Below are 20473 nucleotides of genomic sequence, written 5' to 3'. Positions count from 1 at the left end.
AATGTATAAAAATATTTTTACTAATATAAATATATTTTTAAAAATATATGTACTTGTATTTAGTATTTATATACATTTGAAAACCCTAAATCTTCATCTATAATTGTTGAATCGAACAGAAAAAGCTTGATAAAGTAAAAAATGTCGTCAATGACTGATTTTGCAAAAACAAATGCTTCAGATCAATATAAAAATTGATGCATTTCGTGATCTTTTTTGTGAACTTACAACAATCATAAATGAAGTTTACACTCGTATTTGACATTTCGTTATCAATTTTTGAGATAAAAACAGTTAATGAATGATTTTAAGTTGATAATACTTAATTTTTACAGTGATCAAGTGTTTTTGTCGAGGTTTTTTTGAATTATATTCTGTATATTTTCCATTTACGAGTGTTATTTGTTGATCATTTATTGTTATCTACTAACTATTAACCTAATATAGTTGAATAAGAGAGGTTTTTTCAAATTTTATAGTAAATCTTATCTGTAATCGACTGTTTTTATTGAGGTTTTCTAATTACGAGGGTTTTATAATTGTTACGTTATGTTTTTAATTAATGATTATTTATTTTGCTTATCTATTTAGTATGATGTTTGATAATAAATATATATTTATACTTGGTAATATGTACAAATACATATAATTATATCTTTTATATAATATAAACCATATAAATACATATTTTTATATTTATATGTATATAATATATTTTTATATGAAATATATATATATATATATATATATATATATACTTATACTTACTAAATACAAATAAATACATTTTTAATATATAAATACATTTCTATAGGAATACACGGGCTTTCAAATGTATATATAAATATTAAATACAAGTATATATATTTTTAAAAATATATTTATATTAGTAAAAATATTTTTATACATTTAAAAATGTGTGTATAAAATATTTTTATACATTTAAAAATGTAATAATAATAATAATAATAATAAGAATAATAATAATGATAATAATATGTATAAAAATGTATTAAAAACGTATGAAATATTTTTATACATTTAAAAATGTATGTATAAAGTATTTTTATACAATTAAAAATGTAATAATAATAATAATAATAATAATAATAATAATAATAATAACAATCAATGTAAGGGTAAATCCGAACATTTTTTAAAATTCAAGGGCTTTACTGGCATTAGGTAACCTAGGTAACCGGTAGGTTACCTGGAAACCGGCTATAAGGGTAAAAATGAACAAATTAAACAAAACTTCGGGCTTTACTGGACATAAAACACGTCCAAGGGTAAAACCGACATTTTTGTGAAAACTTAAGGGCTTTTATGTCATTTTCCCTATTTGAAAAGCAAAGGTGTGAAATTTTTTATAAAATTTGATTACAATAATGTTCCCCCCTCTACTTTACTTTTATTGATATGCTTGTAATTATCATATATTTACACAACAATGGCAATATTATAAAACTATTGCCGTTTCGTCCCTTTCTCTCCAAATTAAGAGATCAAAATTCTTGTTACATATAAATAAAAAAATAATTTATATTTATTGTCATAGGCTTGGTATGATTACATAATCATTCAAAATAAAAATGGGATACCTAATACCCCCAAATATACCTGCAAACTCGGTATCTATTTACTAACCGAATACACAGTGGAATGAAAACAGGTTTAAGATTACAATTTATAGTCAGTTATGTGACTGTGATCACCAATATTCGTTCCACCCCATCTCATTGCTTTCCTATGTAAAAACTGCATTGGGACACTTTTTTTTTCCTTATTTTATACATTCTTTTTTTATTCAAAATGACTATCTATACTGATTTTAATCTTATTGGTCAACATCATAATAATCCCCAACTAGCTGACCTAAAAGCTAAAAGCTGGTTTTAAATATATAAAAGACAAATTCCAAAAAGAAAAAATAGCAACGTAGTTTGCCTGTTCCATCAATATGCACACTATATTTTAACTTTCACCTATGATAAATTAAAATGTTTTTTAATTATCTAGCTTGGGCAATATGAAACGTGAGATCTTGACATGGGTTATTCCCCTTCATCTGCCACGTAAGCATTATTGGATGTCACATAACATTGAAATGATGCCAGTATGCCACATAAGCAAAAAATTGAAAGAAAAAAATGCTATAATCCATAGAAAATTACAAATACATTGCTATTACAGTTAACATTATAGTGAAAAAGTATGTTGTTATTTCCTTAAAATTATTTTCATTTTTTTCCTGCTTATAATCCATAGTTTGTCTTACTACTATAGTAGTATTTACAGTCTTCTCTAGATCTTTAAATTCAGTGATTTGCAGATTAAGATCAAGCAATATCATAAATCTAAAAGAAAATCAATACCAAGTAATCAAGTTATCATCAATACGAACATCATATACCACATTCTTCCATATATAACAAATTATAGAGACAATTGAAACCCTCGCACCCATATCCGCTTACATAGAAGAAAACCCAAAACAGAGATAATTTGTTCATATGATATAAATGTTAATGAAGGCTTCTAGAATACCAATTCGTAAAAAACAGTAGAATCGAGCATCTAGAAATCAAAATTCATTCAACAGCAACATAGAATACAAAATCCAATCAATATGCTGGAACATCACACAAATCGAACTCCAATACGTAATCAGATCTAGAGCATCCGATTCAATATATTGGAATCATGATTAGGTTTCTATATACACAAAATTTTCTCGAGAAGTTTTAGCCCTCGCAAAAACCCATAGATTTTACAAACCGTATAGTATCAAAAGCGGATAGAAATAACCTAGCTCGTCGATGCTCCGTCGTCATCCTTCTTCGATCCGCCGCAATCATGGTCATGATGATCATCGTGACAATCCTCGTCTTCGCTGGAATCTTCATCGAAAGGTTTTTGTTTATGGAAGATGCAGCATTTTTTTGAGCTCTTCTTTTGGAGAAACTCGTTATCGACGGTGCCTTCTTTCCATGTCACCTTCTTCTTCCTTGGATTGAGCGTCAATGTTAGGGTTGTTGTCTGCGGCGGAGATGGGTTCTCTAAGGTTATGGTAGTGGTGGTCGTTGCCAATTGCCTTGCAGGTCTCGCCATTTTCGCCTTCTTGAAATTTCTAGGGCTTTACCGGTGTGAATGATTTAATTTGGGGAGAGCGTCTATATATACGTGTCTATATATACCTGTGTGTGCTCTGCAAATTCAATAGTTTAGCCATACGCTGTCGTATTCGACTTTTCTTTGTGCACCTCCTCCACTTTAAAAAGTTTGTAAGTTTTTAGACTAAACTGCACAAATGGTCCATATGGTTCGCTCAAAATTGTCATTTTTGTCTAAAATGGTTTTGACTATCACCATAGGTTCAAAGTTTTCATTTTGTTGCGATTTTGGTCCAATTTGATTTAGAAATATTTAAAATGACGGATTTACCCTTGGTACTTTCTTTTTCTATTTTTTTATTTATTTAAATGTTTTTTATGATTAGAAGAAAAATAAAAAAGAATCTCTCTCTTTCTCTTTCTCTCTCTCTCTCGTGACCCATTGCCATCAAACAACCCAATGTCGTTGCTGCCTTGCACCTGTTGCCTTCGTTCCAGCATTCACCTGCCATCACCCTCCACTAAAAACCACCGACTGTGTGGCCACCGTGCAACCACCACAACTCTGTCACCACCCCTGTTCTCCCTCTTCTTCTATCAAATGAAGCTTGTATTGATCTGCTGCCTCCCTCATCGTGGTAAATGGTCGGACACAAGAAAAAACCATACAACAAGCTGTCGCTGCAGCTCCTGCCTTCGTCACCCACTCCGTCATCACCAGTCACAGCCACCATCTCCAACTTCTGTTCTTTCGATTTTCTCCAATTCCACTCCTACTTCAAGAATCTTCAGGGTTTAGGACTATGTTCAACAAACAGATAGAAGCAATGCGCCCTCCATCTTTCTCCATTAAAGCATTCTACATTCTAGGGTTTGAATTACCCTCTCTTTGCGGTGTGATTTTACCAGATATTGAAGCTTGCCCCGAAAACTTTGATTTAGGTGTGATTAGGGCTCGAAAACCCTCAATTGGAGCAACAATGATAGCGTACCTGCAACATGCCCTTCATTGCTATCATCGCCACTGAACATCCTCTCCAGTGAAGATGATGAAAGAAAAAAAATGACGGGTCATTTGATTCCTCGGTTTGGCCCTTTGCGATTCACACAAAAAAATGTCAATGGGGACTTACGTAGTAGCAGCAGCAGCATAACAGAGGTGGTCGATGGTGGTGACTAAGAGCAACTCTATGGTGGCAGGAGGCTGCCCAGCAGCCTAGCGACTGCTTTTTTTTTTTGCTTATGTCGGCAGTGGTCGTCGGAGGGGAAGAGGGAAGAGGTAAGGCAGCAGGTTGGAGGGTTGTGTGGTGTTGGAAAATAAGAGAGAGAGAGAGAGAGAGAGAGAGAGAGAGAGAGAGATTTCATTTTTATTTTTTTTATTTTGTTATAAAAAATATAAAAATAAAATAGGAAATGCAAATTTTCTTTTTTATTATTTCTTTTAATAAAAAAAAGTATTTAATATAATAAAAAAACTGAAAAAGAAAAAAATAAGGGCAAAATAGTCATTATGAAAAAGTTTATAGAAAACTAGATCAAACTCGCAACAAAATGAAAAGTTTGGACCTCTGGTGCTAGTCCAAACCTTTTTGAACCAAAGTGACAATTTTCAGCTAACCACATGGACCATTTGTGCAGTTTTGTCAAGTTTTTATGGGTTTTATCTTTTTGTGGATTTTAAGTTTATTAAAAGTGGATGTTTGTAATTTTTTTTTCTTTTTTTGAATTTTACCTTCTGGTTTATTAAAGCTCCTACGTTTGACAGAATTGTTGGGTTTTATTTTTTTTTCTGGTTTGGTTCATAAAAGCCCTTAAGTTTGATTTTTGTTTCATTAAAGCTCTTAAGTTTGACATAATTTTTCAGTTTTATGGGATAAATTTACAAAAATAGTAAAATTGAAAAAAAAAATTTACAAATCTGAGACATTAATAAACCTAAAATACAACTTTAGATAAAAACCGATAAAAACTAACAAACTTAAAGATTTTTATGGCATTTTCAGAGACTCTTTTTTATAATAGTCCAACATGGTCTAGTTATTATATTTCCACCACCAAAGTTCTAATATTACAGAGTTAGAGTTATTACAGGTTGTTTAAGTAAACAAATTAGTACCAAGTTTGAAAACTAAAATAAGCTAATAAAAAGAATTATGGTGGTATTAAAATATATTTAAGTAAATTCATATCTATTTATAAAAATCAATTTTGTTACACTATTTTTTTTCAATTTTGGTATTTTTACCATAAAATTGAAAAACAGAATTTTATTAACCAAATCAAATCTATAAAATTTATTATTGATATTCAAAGGTGTGTTTGGTAAATATTTTTTGAGAGATTTTAATTTTTAATTATAGAAAAAATCGAATTAAAAAATATATGAACCCTGTCCTCCATCCATGTGTACATTGATGAAATCCGGATTAGAGTTTCTGTGTTATTTTGTTTCAGGGAAAATTAGTGAAGGGACCGAATCTTCTTGATTGACCTCCGGTGAGTTCAAACATCTGATCTTAACACCAAATTGATGATCTACTTATCAGAAGTTTGTTTTCATTCGTGTCGCAAATATTAGAGATTCAATTTACTTATAGCAGCTCATTTTGTGGAACCCTAAAATTCGAAATCAATCAGAATTTGATGACCTAGTTAATTAGCTTTCATTCGTGTTGGAAATAAAATCAACAAGTCAAGTCCTTTTTTTGGCGGAGATTAATGTAAGATCCTAAATCTGATTACAACATTTTCATGGGGCTTTTAGGGTTCTAGGCGCAATGGTCGAAGAAGCAAAAAAGAGATGCGAGGCTGTGATGAGTACACTAGAAACCTTATCCTTGAATCCATCCTGCAAGCATACTCTCCTCAGATTGACCCAATCAGAGCTCTCTTTCCTCTCTCGCGTTTCATCAAATGACTTCACTCCAAATTCCGACCCATCGATTTCTGTCAACATCGGCCATTTTGAAGCAGTAGTTCACGTCCTTCAACATCCAGATATATCTGGCGTGACACGTGTCTGCAAAACAATCAAATTCCAACCCACAAGACACAACGAGCTTCATAAAGGTGCGCATGTTGATATAGTTTGCACTTTCAATGGGAACCCAGTTTGGTTTATTGTATCCGATAGAAACCCAAAGTATATATCATGGAACACCCATCACGAATCTTTAAAAAACAAGGGTTTACAGGCTAAAATCCATCTTCTTCTTGAAGCAGCTCACGCCTCTGTAGCATTAAAACCTACTTCCATAATCTTTTTCTTCTCAAACGGACTTGACAGATTCACACTCGAGAATTTTCTTAACGAATTTCAACCGGTTAACCTCGAATCATCATTTTCAAAATTTGACATTAATTTCTCCAAAGAACTAGAAGATGGATGGATAGATGTTCTTTCAAGATCATATCAGCATGCATCTGTTCTTGAAATAAAGCTCGATTCTCCACCTGTCATAAAAGAGCCTTTTGTAACTAACCCTTTGGTAAAACCTAGTGATGTCAAATTTCAAGGCTCTTTTGGCGATCTTGTTTCACAAATGAGTTCACCAGATAATGAAAACTACATAAACTTTGATACAACAGCTTTGATTGCTATTGTATCGGGTATCAGCAATGGTGGAACACAAAAGCTTTTGGATACACCTGAAGACGAGTTAAGATCCCGGTTTAAAGGGAACACCGAGTTTGTGATCTCCCAGGTTATGTCTGAGATTAAGGATCCGATACATGTGAATATATGTAAGGTTATGTTTGGGAGAAAAGGTATTGTATGCGAGAGTGTTTTTGAGGAGTTTAAGGATTTGGTTTTGATGTGTGGAGGGGTTAATGAGAAGTTAAGGGCAGGTGAGTTGTTAAAACATGTGGTGGTTGTTAAAGATAGTCCTTCAACACGAATGATGAGTCTTCCAACCACTAGAAAACTGGCATTGAAGAATAAGATTGTTTTTGGGACAGGAGATTATTGGCATTCTCCAACATTAACTGCTAACATGGGATTTGTTAGAGCTGTTTCACAAACAGGAATGTCTCTTTTTACCTTTGAGCATAGACCACGTGCTCTCACAGGTGATTGATTTGTTTTGGTGATTACTTTTCTTGTAAGTCTTGAAGTTGTTAATGAACATGATGACGATAGTGTCCTTTGTCCACCATCCTGATGGCTTTGAGTGTTTGATTAACATAAAAATGATGGTAAGACATCTAACAGATACGAATCGCAAAAATACCCAAAAGCATCAAGAATTTTGTATATAACTAATAAAATGAAGTCAAATATAGGATGTTAAATACCTAATTTGGTTTGACCCATTACATAACTTCATCAAACTACGTTCAAATGAAAATAGTAATACCTCTTTCTTGTGTATTCTTTCTCAGGACTCTCCTATAGTGATACAAGGCTAACCTGTATTGATGTACTACAATCACAACCAAACTTTATTCCAATTCCATGGGAATTACAGATTATATGGCTGATTTATATAACGATACAATCAATTTACAGAGTTCCGAGAATTATAATTCAGATGTAAAAAAAACCTTGAAATTTGCACACAGGAATTAAAACATACATATGTTCAAGAAATTTACCTTGGGTGGATTTTCTTCAAAGGAAAAAACGTATTCAGTCGACTGTGCTCCATGATTGATCATACGATTTATATAGGTGGGAATGGAAATCATGTGCAATTACCGGTTTAGATGGGAGCACACTCCTATCAAAGAAGCCACAACACGCAATTAAGTCGTGGCTTCTGTAGTTTCTTGCATCAATCTTTATGGAGGTTGAAGAACGTTGGAAGGAGACGACCGTGTTCTGCAAAGCTGGGTATAAACGAACCGCATAATAACTGTAAATAGCGATTTAGAACGGTTGTGATGAAAAGTTGAAGCGATCATAACGGTGGTTATCGACGTACCGTGCTTAGTATTAATAATAATTTAATTAGCATACACAATTTCAATTTATTTATATAAAATTAATATACTTGGTTATATTCCATATGTACATAGTCAAAATGTTGAATTAATAGGTTATCGGAAACAAATACAATAAGCTTTGAAAATGATTCATTAAAATTGAGATTAAATTTTACAACACAACAGATCAATTTATTAAAATGTTTATGAAAAAAACATAATGCTCATATGGATAAGCTACTTACAGTATTAACAAATTTGCACCTTATCTACAATTTTTTTTCACATGACATCTCCTACATTTATTTTTCTATCAAAATTGAATTACTATTTTATCCTTCATCCTTTTTAGTTATTTATTTTTTTTGACCGGCAGATATAAATATACAATCTACTCCTAAACTAACACTTAATTTCACATATGTTCATGATGAGACTTGAACCCTCAACCTCAAAGAGGGAGGACACCACCTGATAGCTGCGGCCGCGGGGCTGTAGTTCATCCTTATTAATTTAAATCCGATAATTCACCTAAATTTCTGTATCTTAGTTTTGGAAACAATTATTTCTAGTAATGAAAAAACTCACTTACACTTTTTTTAGCGGCTAACTTAATTTTAGAAACATATTAATTCATGAAATTTTATAAAGCCACGTGAAAATTAAATCTTTGTGCCAGCGATATAAAAGGAAAAAAAAAACATGTTTTTAAAAATTCAATCACAAAACATATCTATACATAAGAAAGTTAAATTACGTTATTACTCCAATCTTTATGCCCTCCAGATTTTTATTAATTCCAGCAACATAAAATCTCTTTTTTTACAATTCACCCTTAAAATCTACATCGATTATGTTTTAAGAATAAATCAAATTATAAAATGATAAGTACGTAATATATTTATTACATTACCGTTATTTATAATTTATTGTATAACAATGTCATTTCTATTATTTATTTTGTTTTTTTTATTATATTCAAATTTATATTGCATCATATAATATCATAATTTTATCAAATGTTTACACATACAAAACATAGATCGGATATTCCGAACTATATATAATGTTTTTTTTAGCTGTGGTTTCTACGGGTGTTAATATAGTATTTTCAATAAGCAAATACCGTATTACTATGCATGTGTTACTTGTTATTTAACTTGAGCAAAAGTTCCATAAATAAAAGGCTTAAACTATTGTTATAAAATCTTATTTTCATTTTTTCTGTTTTTATGAAATGCATTCCTCTATATCTTTTCAACATATACTTTTCTTGTCGCCTACTTCATTTCAACTTTGTATACTTTATAAGCATAACCAATTTAATTGATATTTTATCAATAAATTATAGATTATTAGTTGTTGCTATGTCCTCCTAGCTATTTCCTCGACTCCCTTATAAGTATCTTGTTATAAATGTTTTTTTATAATTATTCTCAAAATAAAATGAGAGAATATTACAATTGTAAGTGTAGTTTGCTTTGGATTCAATTTAAGAATGGAATTAAGTATGGCTTTCTATTGCAACTTCATGTTATACTTCAACGAAGATAATGAACAATCCAACGATTAGTATTAAGAACTAATATCGAATCGTTATAATATACATCACAAACAAACCAACAAATAATATTGAGAAATATATGTCACTTTGTCGTAAATAATAAATCCAGTTATTATTATTGTTGTTACCGAGTTTCGTCCAGATATCAGATTGATCTTATATGATCAGATTTGGTTGTAAGGAAGGGTAAAAGCAATATGTCCCATTACGGGATGAAATAAAATGTGTAACATAATATTAAAACCAATATGATATTTGATCTTGACTGTTGGCAGCTGTACGAAATGACTCATGTCCTTAAAGTATTTACGTCGCTCAAATGTTGTAACCTTCGGTGTACAACCTTAGGATTTAATGCAGGTTACCTATTTCAACAACTATGGAAGAACCGATAAACACAAAGTTGATTACTTAGAACCTAAAAGAACTAGTATTTGATGTTTAAAATTCGCTAAGGGGAGCAAAGGGATTGAATGACCAAGTACATAATAAATGGGACCTGAGAGCCCTTATTTATACTAAACTTAAAAACCCTAGTGCCCCCTCCCCCCCCCCCCCCCCAGGGAAAATTAAACAATGATCCTATCACAGTTTGAATTCAAAAAACCCTAGAGGCTATCCAAACTCAAACCTAGTGTTTATCCTATTTTTGGAGAGTTCTCTAATATTCCTGGAGTTTATCCATGAAGTCAACATTTGGTCAACACCGCAGCGCGAAGTGCGCATAAATCGTGTTATTTTACAAACTCGTGTCCACGACCTGCTACGCACGCGTTTGGGCTTGGCTCATCCATTTACCTTCACTAAAGCCTTTAAAGACTAAAAGGCAAAGGAAGCCTTCTAAACCTATTTAACCCCCCCCCCCCTCTCTCTCTCTCTCTCTCTCTCTCTCTCTCAAATGTGGGATCAAAGAAAATAATCAGTTTGTTATTCCCTTAATTATTTCCAACACATCAAAGTCTAGATTTCTTTATAAATAATCAGTTCCTTACGTGTAACCAAACATATTCTTCTCCAGTCCTTCAAAAGGGTTGGTTCATATACCATATTTATCGCCAACACAATTGTTTGTTTTCAACTTTTTATGTGATATGTTATTTTAAGGATCAAATTTCATCTGCAATACAACATGTACGTCTTTTTCTATTTCATTCTGAGTTTATTATATATGTAGAAATATAATAAAACATCAAAGAGAACTATGGTTTTGCAAGTTATGATAAAAAAAACTACAACATAAGTTGGATTTCATTCAAATGTTTGATTCAAATATGACTTTAAGAGATCTTTTCTTGTGAATTTGTTGTGAAATCATTGCTTGAGAATCATGAACCACAAAGTACTGTTAAGGGGCTTTTTTAAGAATTATATATATATATATATATATATACATATATATATATATATATATATATATATATATATATATATATATATATATATATATATATATATATATAGACACACACGCGCGCGCGGAAGTTCTTTTGAGAACTTAAAGATTTGTGAGAACTTGAGAACTCCTAATCCGCTCATCATTTTTCAAAATCAAAACCATCGATATTAACGAAATGCAGCGTCTAAGTCATATATAGGCTCAAAAAAAAGATTTGACGATTTTGTCTTTGAAAAATGTTCTCATAAATATGCATACATGCATTTTTGAACTGTGGACACATATATGATTATCCGTAGTAATATTGACAATCAACAGTTATATGGACTGCAGACGCATAATTATCCACAGTAATGTTTGATAATCAGCAGTTACATTGACTGCGGACACACACACACACACACACACACACACACACACATATATATATATATATATATATATATATATATATATATATGAATCAGTAGGTATATGAACTGCGGAGATGGATATGCATGCATGCATATATATGAATATTTTTCATATATACATATACATATAAATATATATATATATATATATATATATATATATATATATATGAATCAGTACTTATATGAACTGCGGGGACGGATATGCATGCATGCATATATATGAATATTTTTCATATATATATATATATATATATATATATATATATATATATATATATATATATCATCAAATATTTTTTTTAGTCTAGATATGACTTAGACGTTGCATTTCGTTAATATTTGTGGTCTTGTTTTGAAAAATGATGTGCAGATTAGGAATTCTCAAGTTCTCACAAATCTTTAAGTTATCACAATAACTCAGCCTTATATATATATATATATATATATATATATATATATATATATATATATATATAGAGAGAGAGAGAGAGAGAGAGAGAGAGAGCTAAGTTCAAATATTCTAACTAATTATTATGTGGATGTAGGAATCAATATGAGTCAATCATTTCAAAACCTAAATAAGGTAAATTTTTAATGTTATCTATTAATTAATTTTAGTAATTAAATAAATATTTAATTAATCCCTTTAATTTAGGCAAGATAGTTTAAGAATTAATTAAATAAGGTAAATTTTTAATGTTATCTATTAATTAATTTTAGTAATCAAATCTATTTGTTCAATAATTGTATATTTAAGGATGGTATTTAGACTATTATTCTATAAGAATATGTATGAATCTATATTTGCATTACAATGTTTGAATATATAAGGATCATGTTATATTTCAACTGAAGGTTCAAGAATGTTGTTTTTCTACAAGAAGTTACTTCAATCAATATATGTACTCTATCAGAATATATTCTGGCATTTTCATAGAATATCGTTCTAACAGAATTGAATTGTAAAAGAATAAAATCGAGTAAAATTAAAAATTATGTTAGAATTAAAAATAAATTAATTAAAAAAATCAGAATTCAAAATTAAAAGAATCAATATCTCTTAAAATCCGAAATTTTCATTAATTAAACATGTGTTTCCTACTTTAAATTTGTGTCTCCTAATTTAAAGATAGGTAAATCTTTACTTAAAATAACTAAAACCATTGGTCTACATTCATCTAGGGGTGAGCATAGGCGGGTACCCGACCGAATTTGCTGGAACCGGAACCGGAACCGGCGGTTCCTAGGATGTTGGAACCGGAACCGGAACCGGAACCGGTTACATCGGTTCTTAAGATTTTGGAACCGCTCCCGGAACCGGTTCTGGTTCCGGGTACCCGGCATCTAATTTTTGAAAAGTAAGAATCACAAAAATTATATTATAAAACTATTTTTAGAGACTTTTGGTATATTTTAAATAAAATAAGGATGTTTTGTTGCAATTAGAAAAAATTGACACGTTCCGAAAATTCCATGCATTCTAACATTAAATAAATTTCATTATTGTTGTAAATGGTGTAACTAAAAACTAGTGAGATTTTGTGGAGTAATTATTTGCGACTCCACAGTTTCACAAATCGCTTTCTTAAGACAATTAGAGAACAAGTAATCATTTTAGCTTCTACTGAGTTCTACTTATTGTGTACATGCATTTTATCCCATGTATTATTGTTTGTATCATTATATGTAGTGTAGGCCTGGACATGGCCCATATTATAAATTCATTTGAAGTGAAGGAGAATAATCGACTTTTTTTATGCCAATATTGTGAGGAGGCAAACCACAGAAGGTAAAATAAATACTATGTGTATCCACTAATTGTTGCAGATTCTAAAAACAATAAACAAATTCTGTTTATACAAAGATAATTGACAGTTTCCAATATATATATATATATATATATATATATATATATATATATATATATATATATATATATATATAACCGGTTCCGACGGTTACCCGGCGGGTAGCGGTTCTGAAAAAATGAGAACCGGAACCGGAACCGCTTAAGGCGGTTCCAATAATTTAGGAACCGGAACCGGCGGTTCCGAGGCGGTTTCGGTTTCGGAAGCGGGTACCCTGTTCCGGTGCTCACCCCTACATTCATCCCTACATCTACACAATAATTAATTAGAATACAATAACCTAAGCTTATATATATATATATATATATATATATATATATATATATATATATATATATATATATATATACTAGTAGGGTACCCGCGCGATGCGGCGACGCCAGATAGTTCCTTATGACTCATAGTTTCATGTGGTGATTAGTTTCCTTTTCATGTCAGATTGTTCGTTTCAGTATTTTGGTGTGTTGTTTCGTGTCACATAACCCGCTATAAAGGCATTTCAATTACCAGGCTTCTTCGTACTAAAACATGTCTTTTTCCATATTATCATTTCTTAGTTTTTTATTTCTTTATTGCTTTTCAGATCTAAAATATTACTATTAAATACCTTATTTCTTTTTATCTTATTTCCTCAAATATTAGAAAACAAAGGAATTTATTAATGCTTTAAATAAATTAAAATAATAAAAGCATCGGATCGGACGGTATATATTATATGAAATACAAAAATCAAAAAATTTAAACGATTCTTATATAAATTATAAATTGCTTTATATCTAAAATATTATTCAACATTTGCCAATCTAATTCACCACTGTGTTTACATTGTTCATCTCCAACTTAGTTTATTATTGACTATTATATTCATCTTCTAAATTACGATTTTGCAAGTTTTTTATGGATGTTATAAACAATTTCATAGTCAAATTCATTGTAGTGTATGACCTTTATTGCAAAAGTTACAAGTTAAGATAATAGTAAAAATTATTTTTTATTGTCAAAACATGTAACTGAAATAACATAAAAAAATTCAAAACTCTATAATCATTATAATATAAACAGAAATAACAAAAAGAAAAAAAAATATATTTCATGGTCAAATTCAAAACTCTAAAATCATTATATAAACCAAATCATTTTATAATAAAATTATCTTAAACAAATACTTTCCATATTACAAAGCCTTCTGATTTTTCATAACTTGTCTATCTAATAATAAATAATAAAACAACATAAACAAATTCCACATCCATTAAAACACTCGTTGATAAAGAAATTCATTCTATGATTACTCTTTTCAATTTCACTAAATCCTATTATTCAAATTTTCATCCCCATCATAAATATGTGGAACATGAATTCTACCTTTAAAAGCCCCGGCAAACAAAATCATCCTGCACACAGGAGCTCCTCCCCATACCCAATACTCATTCAACAATCAATACACTTTTCAGTTCTGCCCAAATAACCCTTCATACAATACCTGCAACCAAGCAACAAACAAATTGCACCTCTACTAAAACATTCGTTGATTTTCCATAAGTCTACATACCGGTTAAAGCTAAAATCCTCCATGAGATAACTTTTCCCTACAAAAATGATAATATTGAATCAGTAACCATCACATCCTGCAAAACATAATAGAAAAATAAGATTCTACAAAGTGCCCAACTTTATTTCCATGGAAAAACAACAAAAAGTATATAAAATCAAGCATTTGAGCCATTGTATCACCTGATTATATTAAAAAACCTACATCACAAAATGATTCCTCCAGTTATACATCCAGCCCATTTGTCTATCTTCATAGTGTGTTTCGTCTTCCTTCCAAATTTCCCTTAAAATCTACCTAAATCCAGTCAAATAACATATGTCGAAAACAATCCTACAAACAAAATGTCAAAATAAGACTCAACTTCATCATAACATTACAAATCAATGGGTTCAAGAGGAAACAAAAAGACTTAAGATGTGTTAAGATATAAAATGATGTCTTTACTTGAAGCCTTTCCTTGATGCAATATCTCTAACAGCTGCAAAATAACAGTTTAAGTCATTGTTTAAAACTAAAATGTCGTATACATAAACCAAATTAACTTAAAAATGAGCAAATTAAAGTGTTTTTGAAAACGCCACCATTTTCTGATTTGTAGACACTATTTAGGAAATGGAAGCTTTAGGTGGAGATTTACCTTCATCTGGTTTGAAAGAGACGAAGAGAAGGAGAAGAGGTGTGATAAACTGAACTCATGGCCTTGCATAAACCATAGTACCCTGTTGCAACTTTCGTCTCCATCTCGTTCTCACATAATGTCGGCGTTGTCTAATCTCCACCTCCAAACACAGTTCTAATGAAGCGGTTAACAACTGTCATTCACTTCATAAAAAAACTAAAGAACATAAAATTAAATTAAAAAAAGATTGTTATTATTTTTTTATTTTTGTTTACGTGTAAAGAAGTCGAACAATCGAGCTCAACCAGGTCGATGCATTTTATACCACCCACGCCCCCAAAGGATACCTAATCTCCATCCCTTTAACCAATGAATTTAGATCCAGATCTCCAACTCTGAACTGTTGGCGGTTTTTCACACTATGAGCCACCACCAAGATTGCCATCAAAACTAAAGAAATCAAAATCAGAGAGAGAGAGAGAGAGAGAGAGAGAGACCTCTATAGTGAAGAATGCATTTAGGGGTTCCTACGAATTTTCAAGCGATTGGTGGTGTTAGATCTGTAAAAATCATATACATAACCACAAAAGAAACTCATCAACATCAGAACTCAAAGAAAAAACTCACAGCAAGCATATGGTAATTGGTTTCATGGTGACGATTTGTTTTCTTTCGGAGAATTTTTTTTCTATGCATAAACACAAAAGAAACTCACAGCAAAAAGCATATGGGACATGGTCAGATGGTCTAGGGTTCTTAACAGTTAAAACACAATTAACAGAATTATAACCTGTTAAAGATCTAAAACACCAAGACACAAAAGCAACGATGGTTCGTTCAAGGTTCTTGGGATGTTACGTTCCAGATTTTCTGAAATGTAAATCAAACGAAGTCATAAAACCAAACCTTTCTCTTGTTTAATCGGTACACTCTTAGAAGACTTCAAGATTGTTTTGATCCCTAGTAGATGAAATCGAAAGCCATGCTAAAATCGATGGACACACACGACAATGGGAACTATGATTTGACGATTCGACAAAAGGAGTTTGTAGGTGGCTGGCTGTGGTGGCTGTCGTGAGGAAGGGTGAGCGAACGATGGATTCAGTCGATTTCGAGTTCCGATTTCTGTGGGTTATCTGGGTTCAATGCCTTCCGAGAGGAGGAGAAGGAGATTGGGGCTGAATGTGTGTGACGGCGGATTGAGAGGTAAATGTAAATTAGGGCAACCGGGTTTCATTTTTTCCATTATCTGTGTTTGTTTGAGAGTAAATATTACACTCTCTATTGTGATTGGTTGAAATCATTTCTCATGGATTACCAATAACAACATCATAATCATTCATCTTAGATCCAATGGTCCAATTTTAGCCTCCTTGTTTTTTAAGATAAATGTCTTAAAAGTTGAGGACCCACAAACATATACTCTTTATAAGATGGTATATATATATATATATATATATATATATATATATATATATATATATATATATATATATATATATATATATATATATATATATATATATATGCGATTCTATTGTTTTTTTTATTAGAACGGGCATTGTGATATTTAGTTATCGATTTTAAGAAAGTCCGGAGAAATTGAGTTTGAATAACTATTAACTAGGTAAAAGTATGTCTTTTGAATGTTTATCCATGATATTCAATAAGCAAGAGGAAATTGATCATCTGGTTGCCTTAGATGAGTATTTTGTCACATGATTGATATGATGTATAAGATTTTAAATTAATTTGATAGGAAAATGGTGTTATTTATCAGCTTTAAATTGAATGACTTGGGTCAAGTTTGTATAGTATTCAGATTCATTTTCTTTCACTTATCTTAATTTTCAAACTATATATATATATATATATATTTCGAAAGGGTTTTTGAATATTTGGATGTTGAAACCACTTGACTAAATGTGCAAGTTGTGATCCTCAATCTCATAGTTTTTACTTTATAAACTTAGGACAGCTAGTAAGATTTGTCTATGATTATTTTGTTTTCTGATGATGAAATATAGATTCACGTTTCCAGCTAGCTATATCTATTTGTGTAGCTAGACATTTCATCGATAGCTGCAATGGAACAATTTGTGCACTTCAGTCACAATCATCCACTCAACCTTGTTCAACTACAACCAAACCATAATGAAGAAGAAGAAGATGTAGATGATTTTGTGGTTGAAGACCACCATGTTGGCCAATGCAACATGTGTAAGGAAGACATCTGTTCATTTCATTTGTGTTACTACACCTGCAAGAATTGCAACTACTCTTTACACAAATTTTGTGCAGAAATCCCCAAAACCCTACAAGACCATCCATTACATGATCCTAACCACAACCTTACCTTGTCTGAGAGATTTCAAGATCCACATCCTTCTTTTCATTCTGATCAAGAATGGACATGTGGTGTTTGCAATCGGAAGCGGAAGAACTTCTTCAATTACCATTGTTCCATTTGCAAATTCAATATGGATATAATTTGTGCTACCATGTCTCAACAGAAGATGGACCACCCAAGCCACCATCACCGACTGCAACGTAACTTAAAGAAATTGGTATCTAGTTGTAATGCATGTGGTCATGAACATGATGGGACTTTCTACCATTGCACCACTTGTTATTGGTTTTGGATCCATCAGGATTGCGCTTTGTTGCCTACAAAATTACTTATCCAACAGCCTACTAATGACAATTTTACTCATTCTCATCCACTTACCCTTACATATTCATTTCCGGACATTGATCAAGAAGCCAAGTTCTATCCCAGATGTAGAATTTGTGATACGGGTTTCTATATTTACTTTTGGGTTTACAAGTGTGATAAATGTCGATACTATGTCCATATTCATTGTGCAACTTCAAAGTACGTCCAATTTTTGCACCCAGGTAACATATATATATATATATATATATATATATATATATATATATATATATATATATATATATATATATATATACTTTTTTCATGGTCTCATGATTATTAGATAAAATTTCAGTATGTCATATTTATCAGGTCGTGGAAAGATTTGTAAAAATTTCAAAGATGATGACCATCCTAATCTTCTCCGTTGTCCATTTCCTGATGAAAGTTACAACCTTCTCAAGCACCATTTTATCAAGAATGACAAGGACTTTGTAGCTAAGGAAAACCATGGTGAAAAGCTCAAACATCTTACTCATAATCACCCACTGGTTCTTTTAGACAAGCAAACATCACTCAATAAGAATTCGATTTTACTTCACAACCCCTTGAAGAAAATTCAACTATTATGTGATGGATGTGTGAAACCGATCACAAAAATACCATTTTACATGTGTGTTCGACATCCATGTCGTGGGTTTGTTCTTCATGAGTGGTGTGCTAGGCTACCCGGTAAAATAAAAGACCACCCTGGCCATCCAAACCATACACTTTTTCTCATGCCAAATGTTACTAGAAAGTTCTTTGGTGTATTTGGGTGTAAGATTTGCATGTTACCTTCCAATGGTTTCGCATATGGATGCAAGACTTGTGAGTATTATGTAGATGTGAATTGTGCATTCTTACCCAAAGAAATCACGCATGAAGCTCACCCTGACCATCTTCTCTTAAGAATAGATGCTTCATCCAGTCTATCGGAAACACCATGCAATGCATGTGGTTATTACCTAATAAATTGCATCGCATTCTATTGCCCTTCTTGCGATTTCTACTTGGATATAGAGTGTGCTTTTATGTTGCCTAGAATGATTAGACACAAGTACGATGACCATCCTTTGACCCTAAGATACGATCCAGTCGAGAACCATCCTAACGACTACTTTTGTGAAATTTGTGAGGACGAATTTAACCCAGAATCTTGGTTCTATCATTGTAGTTTTTGTGTTCAGTCGATGCATACTGCATGTGCACCCTTAATCTTTCAGTGTGAGCAAGCCGTATATACCCACTATAAGAGATGTATCTTCTATTTCGTCAATGTTAAGTTTGGAGGGACGATTGTGATAAAAGGTCACCGACATCGTCTAACATTTGCTCAAGGGATCGAGTGCCATGGTAAATGCAATCACTGTGGTGAAAAATTGCAATACAGAATGATCTTTAAGTGCTTGAAATGCAAGTACGCTGTTCATTATGAGTGTCGTCGACCTGTTACTCCTACTGCTCTCGTTACAGGACAAGATTTTGCTAAATTTCTTCACATGCCAACCATAGAAATACCAAGTCGCATAATGAAGAAGCAGCGTATATTATCAAAACAGATTAAAAAAAAGAAGCATGCATATAATGCTCTCCCTTGATGTAATATATACTCCTTGTTTGTTACTTTTTTTTTTCTTTTATCGAAGTCTTGCTAATAAAAAAAATGTTGTTTGGTTTCTTGGTGTAGCCATACTCGTTACTTTTGTTATTTGAATCGTCAATCATTTTTAACTAGTTTTGGATTAGGTCTTTTAGGAATTGGTGCATGTGAATCATTTCAAATCGTGAAGGATTTTGTATTATCTTGTAACAATCTATAATTCTAGTTGAAGAATTCAATTATATGAATATGAAGTGTCCCTTTGCAGAAGAGGAGATGAAAATCTATAATATACAAAACTTATGTCTAAAAAGTTATACAACAGTTCACACTGAAGACAAGAAACCCTATTACATTCCAACTAATCAACTCAAAGATCAAACATCAACCCAATAGTTCCAGAAGTTACAGCTCAAACATCAACTTAATTAACAGTTACAATTATTTTATTTTTAGATATTACAACTCAAAAATCACCTCCATAGTAACCGACTCACAAAATTTAGAGTCACAAATTCAAGATCCAAATCCCAACTTACAACATCTTTTCTACTCATCCAAGAATCACGACAGTTTATAAATCCAAGATCAGACTTTGTCTTTGATCGTCTGATCTTGCATTTATAGTTATTATAATATTGTTTTCATTCGTGTTGCTACATTAATATTATGATTTATGAGTGCATCACTTTCTGTTGATCTGATTGAAGTGAAGCTT

The 20473-nt window shown here is 31.6% G+C and overlaps 3 protein-coding genes and 1 long non-coding RNA gene across 8 annotated transcripts; 2 read left to right on the top strand and 2 right to left on the bottom strand.

Moving 5' to 3' along the window:
- Window positions 1-2576: 2576 nt before the first annotated feature.
- On the bottom strand, window positions 2577-3174 carry INH3 (inhibitor-3). Its single transcript, XM_079067864.1, has one exon. The coding sequence runs from the start codon at window positions 3109-3111 to the stop codon at window positions 2809-2811; it is 303 nt and encodes a 100-aa protein (XP_078923990.1). The 5' UTR covers window positions 3112-3174; the 3' UTR covers window positions 2577-2808.
- Window positions 3175-5518: 2344 nt separating this feature from the next.
- LOC145133990 (uncharacterized) lies at window positions 5519-8025 on the top strand. 3 transcript variants are annotated; one of them, XM_079068927.1, is made up of 3 exons: window positions 5519-5609; window positions 5878-7184; window positions 7497-8023. In XM_079068927.1, exons 2-3 carry the CDS (start codon window positions 5891-5893, stop codon window positions 7649-7651), a joined length of 1449 nt encoding a protein of 482 aa, XP_078925053.1. In that variant the 5' UTR covers window positions 5519-5609; window positions 5878-5890; the 3' UTR covers window positions 7652-8023. The 3 variants fall into 3 exon arrangements, with proteins under 3 accessions (XP_078925053.1, XP_078925055.1, XP_078925054.1); XM_079068929.1 differs by lacking the exon at window positions 7497-8023 and having other exon boundaries at window positions 5878-7270; XM_079068928.1 differs by having other exon boundaries at window positions 5532-7184; window positions 7497-8025.
- A 6639-nt stretch (window positions 8026-14664) lies between these two features.
- Window positions 14665-15944, bottom strand: LOC145134099 (uncharacterized). 3 transcript variants are annotated; one of them, XR_013718916.1, is made up of 5 exons: window positions 15733-15944; window positions 15476-15631; window positions 15018-15316; window positions 14836-14872; window positions 14665-14766 (listed from the first exon to the last, which is right to left on the bottom strand). It is a non-coding gene; the product is annotated as an uncharacterized LOC145134099 (long non-coding RNA). The 3 variants fall into 3 exon arrangements; XR_013718915.1 differs by having other exon boundaries at window positions 14836-14911; window positions 15476-15944; XR_013718913.1 differs by having other exon boundaries at window positions 15476-15944.
- A 1600-nt stretch (window positions 15945-17544) lies between these two features.
- On the top strand, window positions 17545-19753 carry LOC145130966 (uncharacterized). The gene is made up of 2 exons (XM_079065713.1): window positions 17545-18355; window positions 18486-19753. The coding sequence occupies exons 1-2, from the start codon at window positions 17545-17547 to the stop codon at window positions 19751-19753; spliced, it is 2079 nt and encodes a 692-aa protein (XP_078921839.1).
- The last annotated feature ends 720 nt before the right edge of the window (window positions 19754-20473 follow it).

The sequence above is a fragment of the Lactuca virosa genome, chromosome 8 (genome assembly GCF_052849685.1).
Source record: "Lactuca virosa cultivar CGN04683 chromosome 8, Lactuca_virosa_CGN04683_v6, whole genome shotgun sequence".
Taxonomy (NCBI): Eukaryota; Viridiplantae; Streptophyta; class Magnoliopsida; order Asterales; family Asteraceae; genus Lactuca; species Lactuca virosa.
This window is presented reverse-complemented; position numbering and strand designations above follow the sequence as displayed.

What these genes read in the sequence shown, in the direction of transcription:
- INH3 (XM_079067864.1), bottom strand. Translation starts at nt 3,111, where the DNA reads ATGGCGAGACCTGCAAGGCAATTGGCAACGACCACCACTACCATAACC.
- LOC145133990 (XM_079068928.1), top strand. Translation starts at nt 5,891, where the DNA reads ATGGTCGAAGAAGCAAAAAAGAGATGCGAGGCTGTGATGAGTACACTA. An exon ending in TAGACCACGTGCTCTCACAG is followed by an intron (nt 7,185 to 7,496) that starts GTGATTGATTTG and finishes ATTCTTTCTCAG; the next exon opens with GACTCTCCTATAGTGATACA.
- LOC145130966 (XM_079065713.1), top strand. Translation starts at nt 17,545, where the DNA reads ATGGAACAATTTGTGCACTTCAGTCACAATCATCCACTCAACCTTGTT. An exon ending in CGTCCAATTTTTGCACCCAG is followed by an intron (nt 18,356 to 18,485) that starts GTAACATATATA and finishes CATATTTATCAG; the next exon opens with GTCGTGGAAAGATTTGTAAA.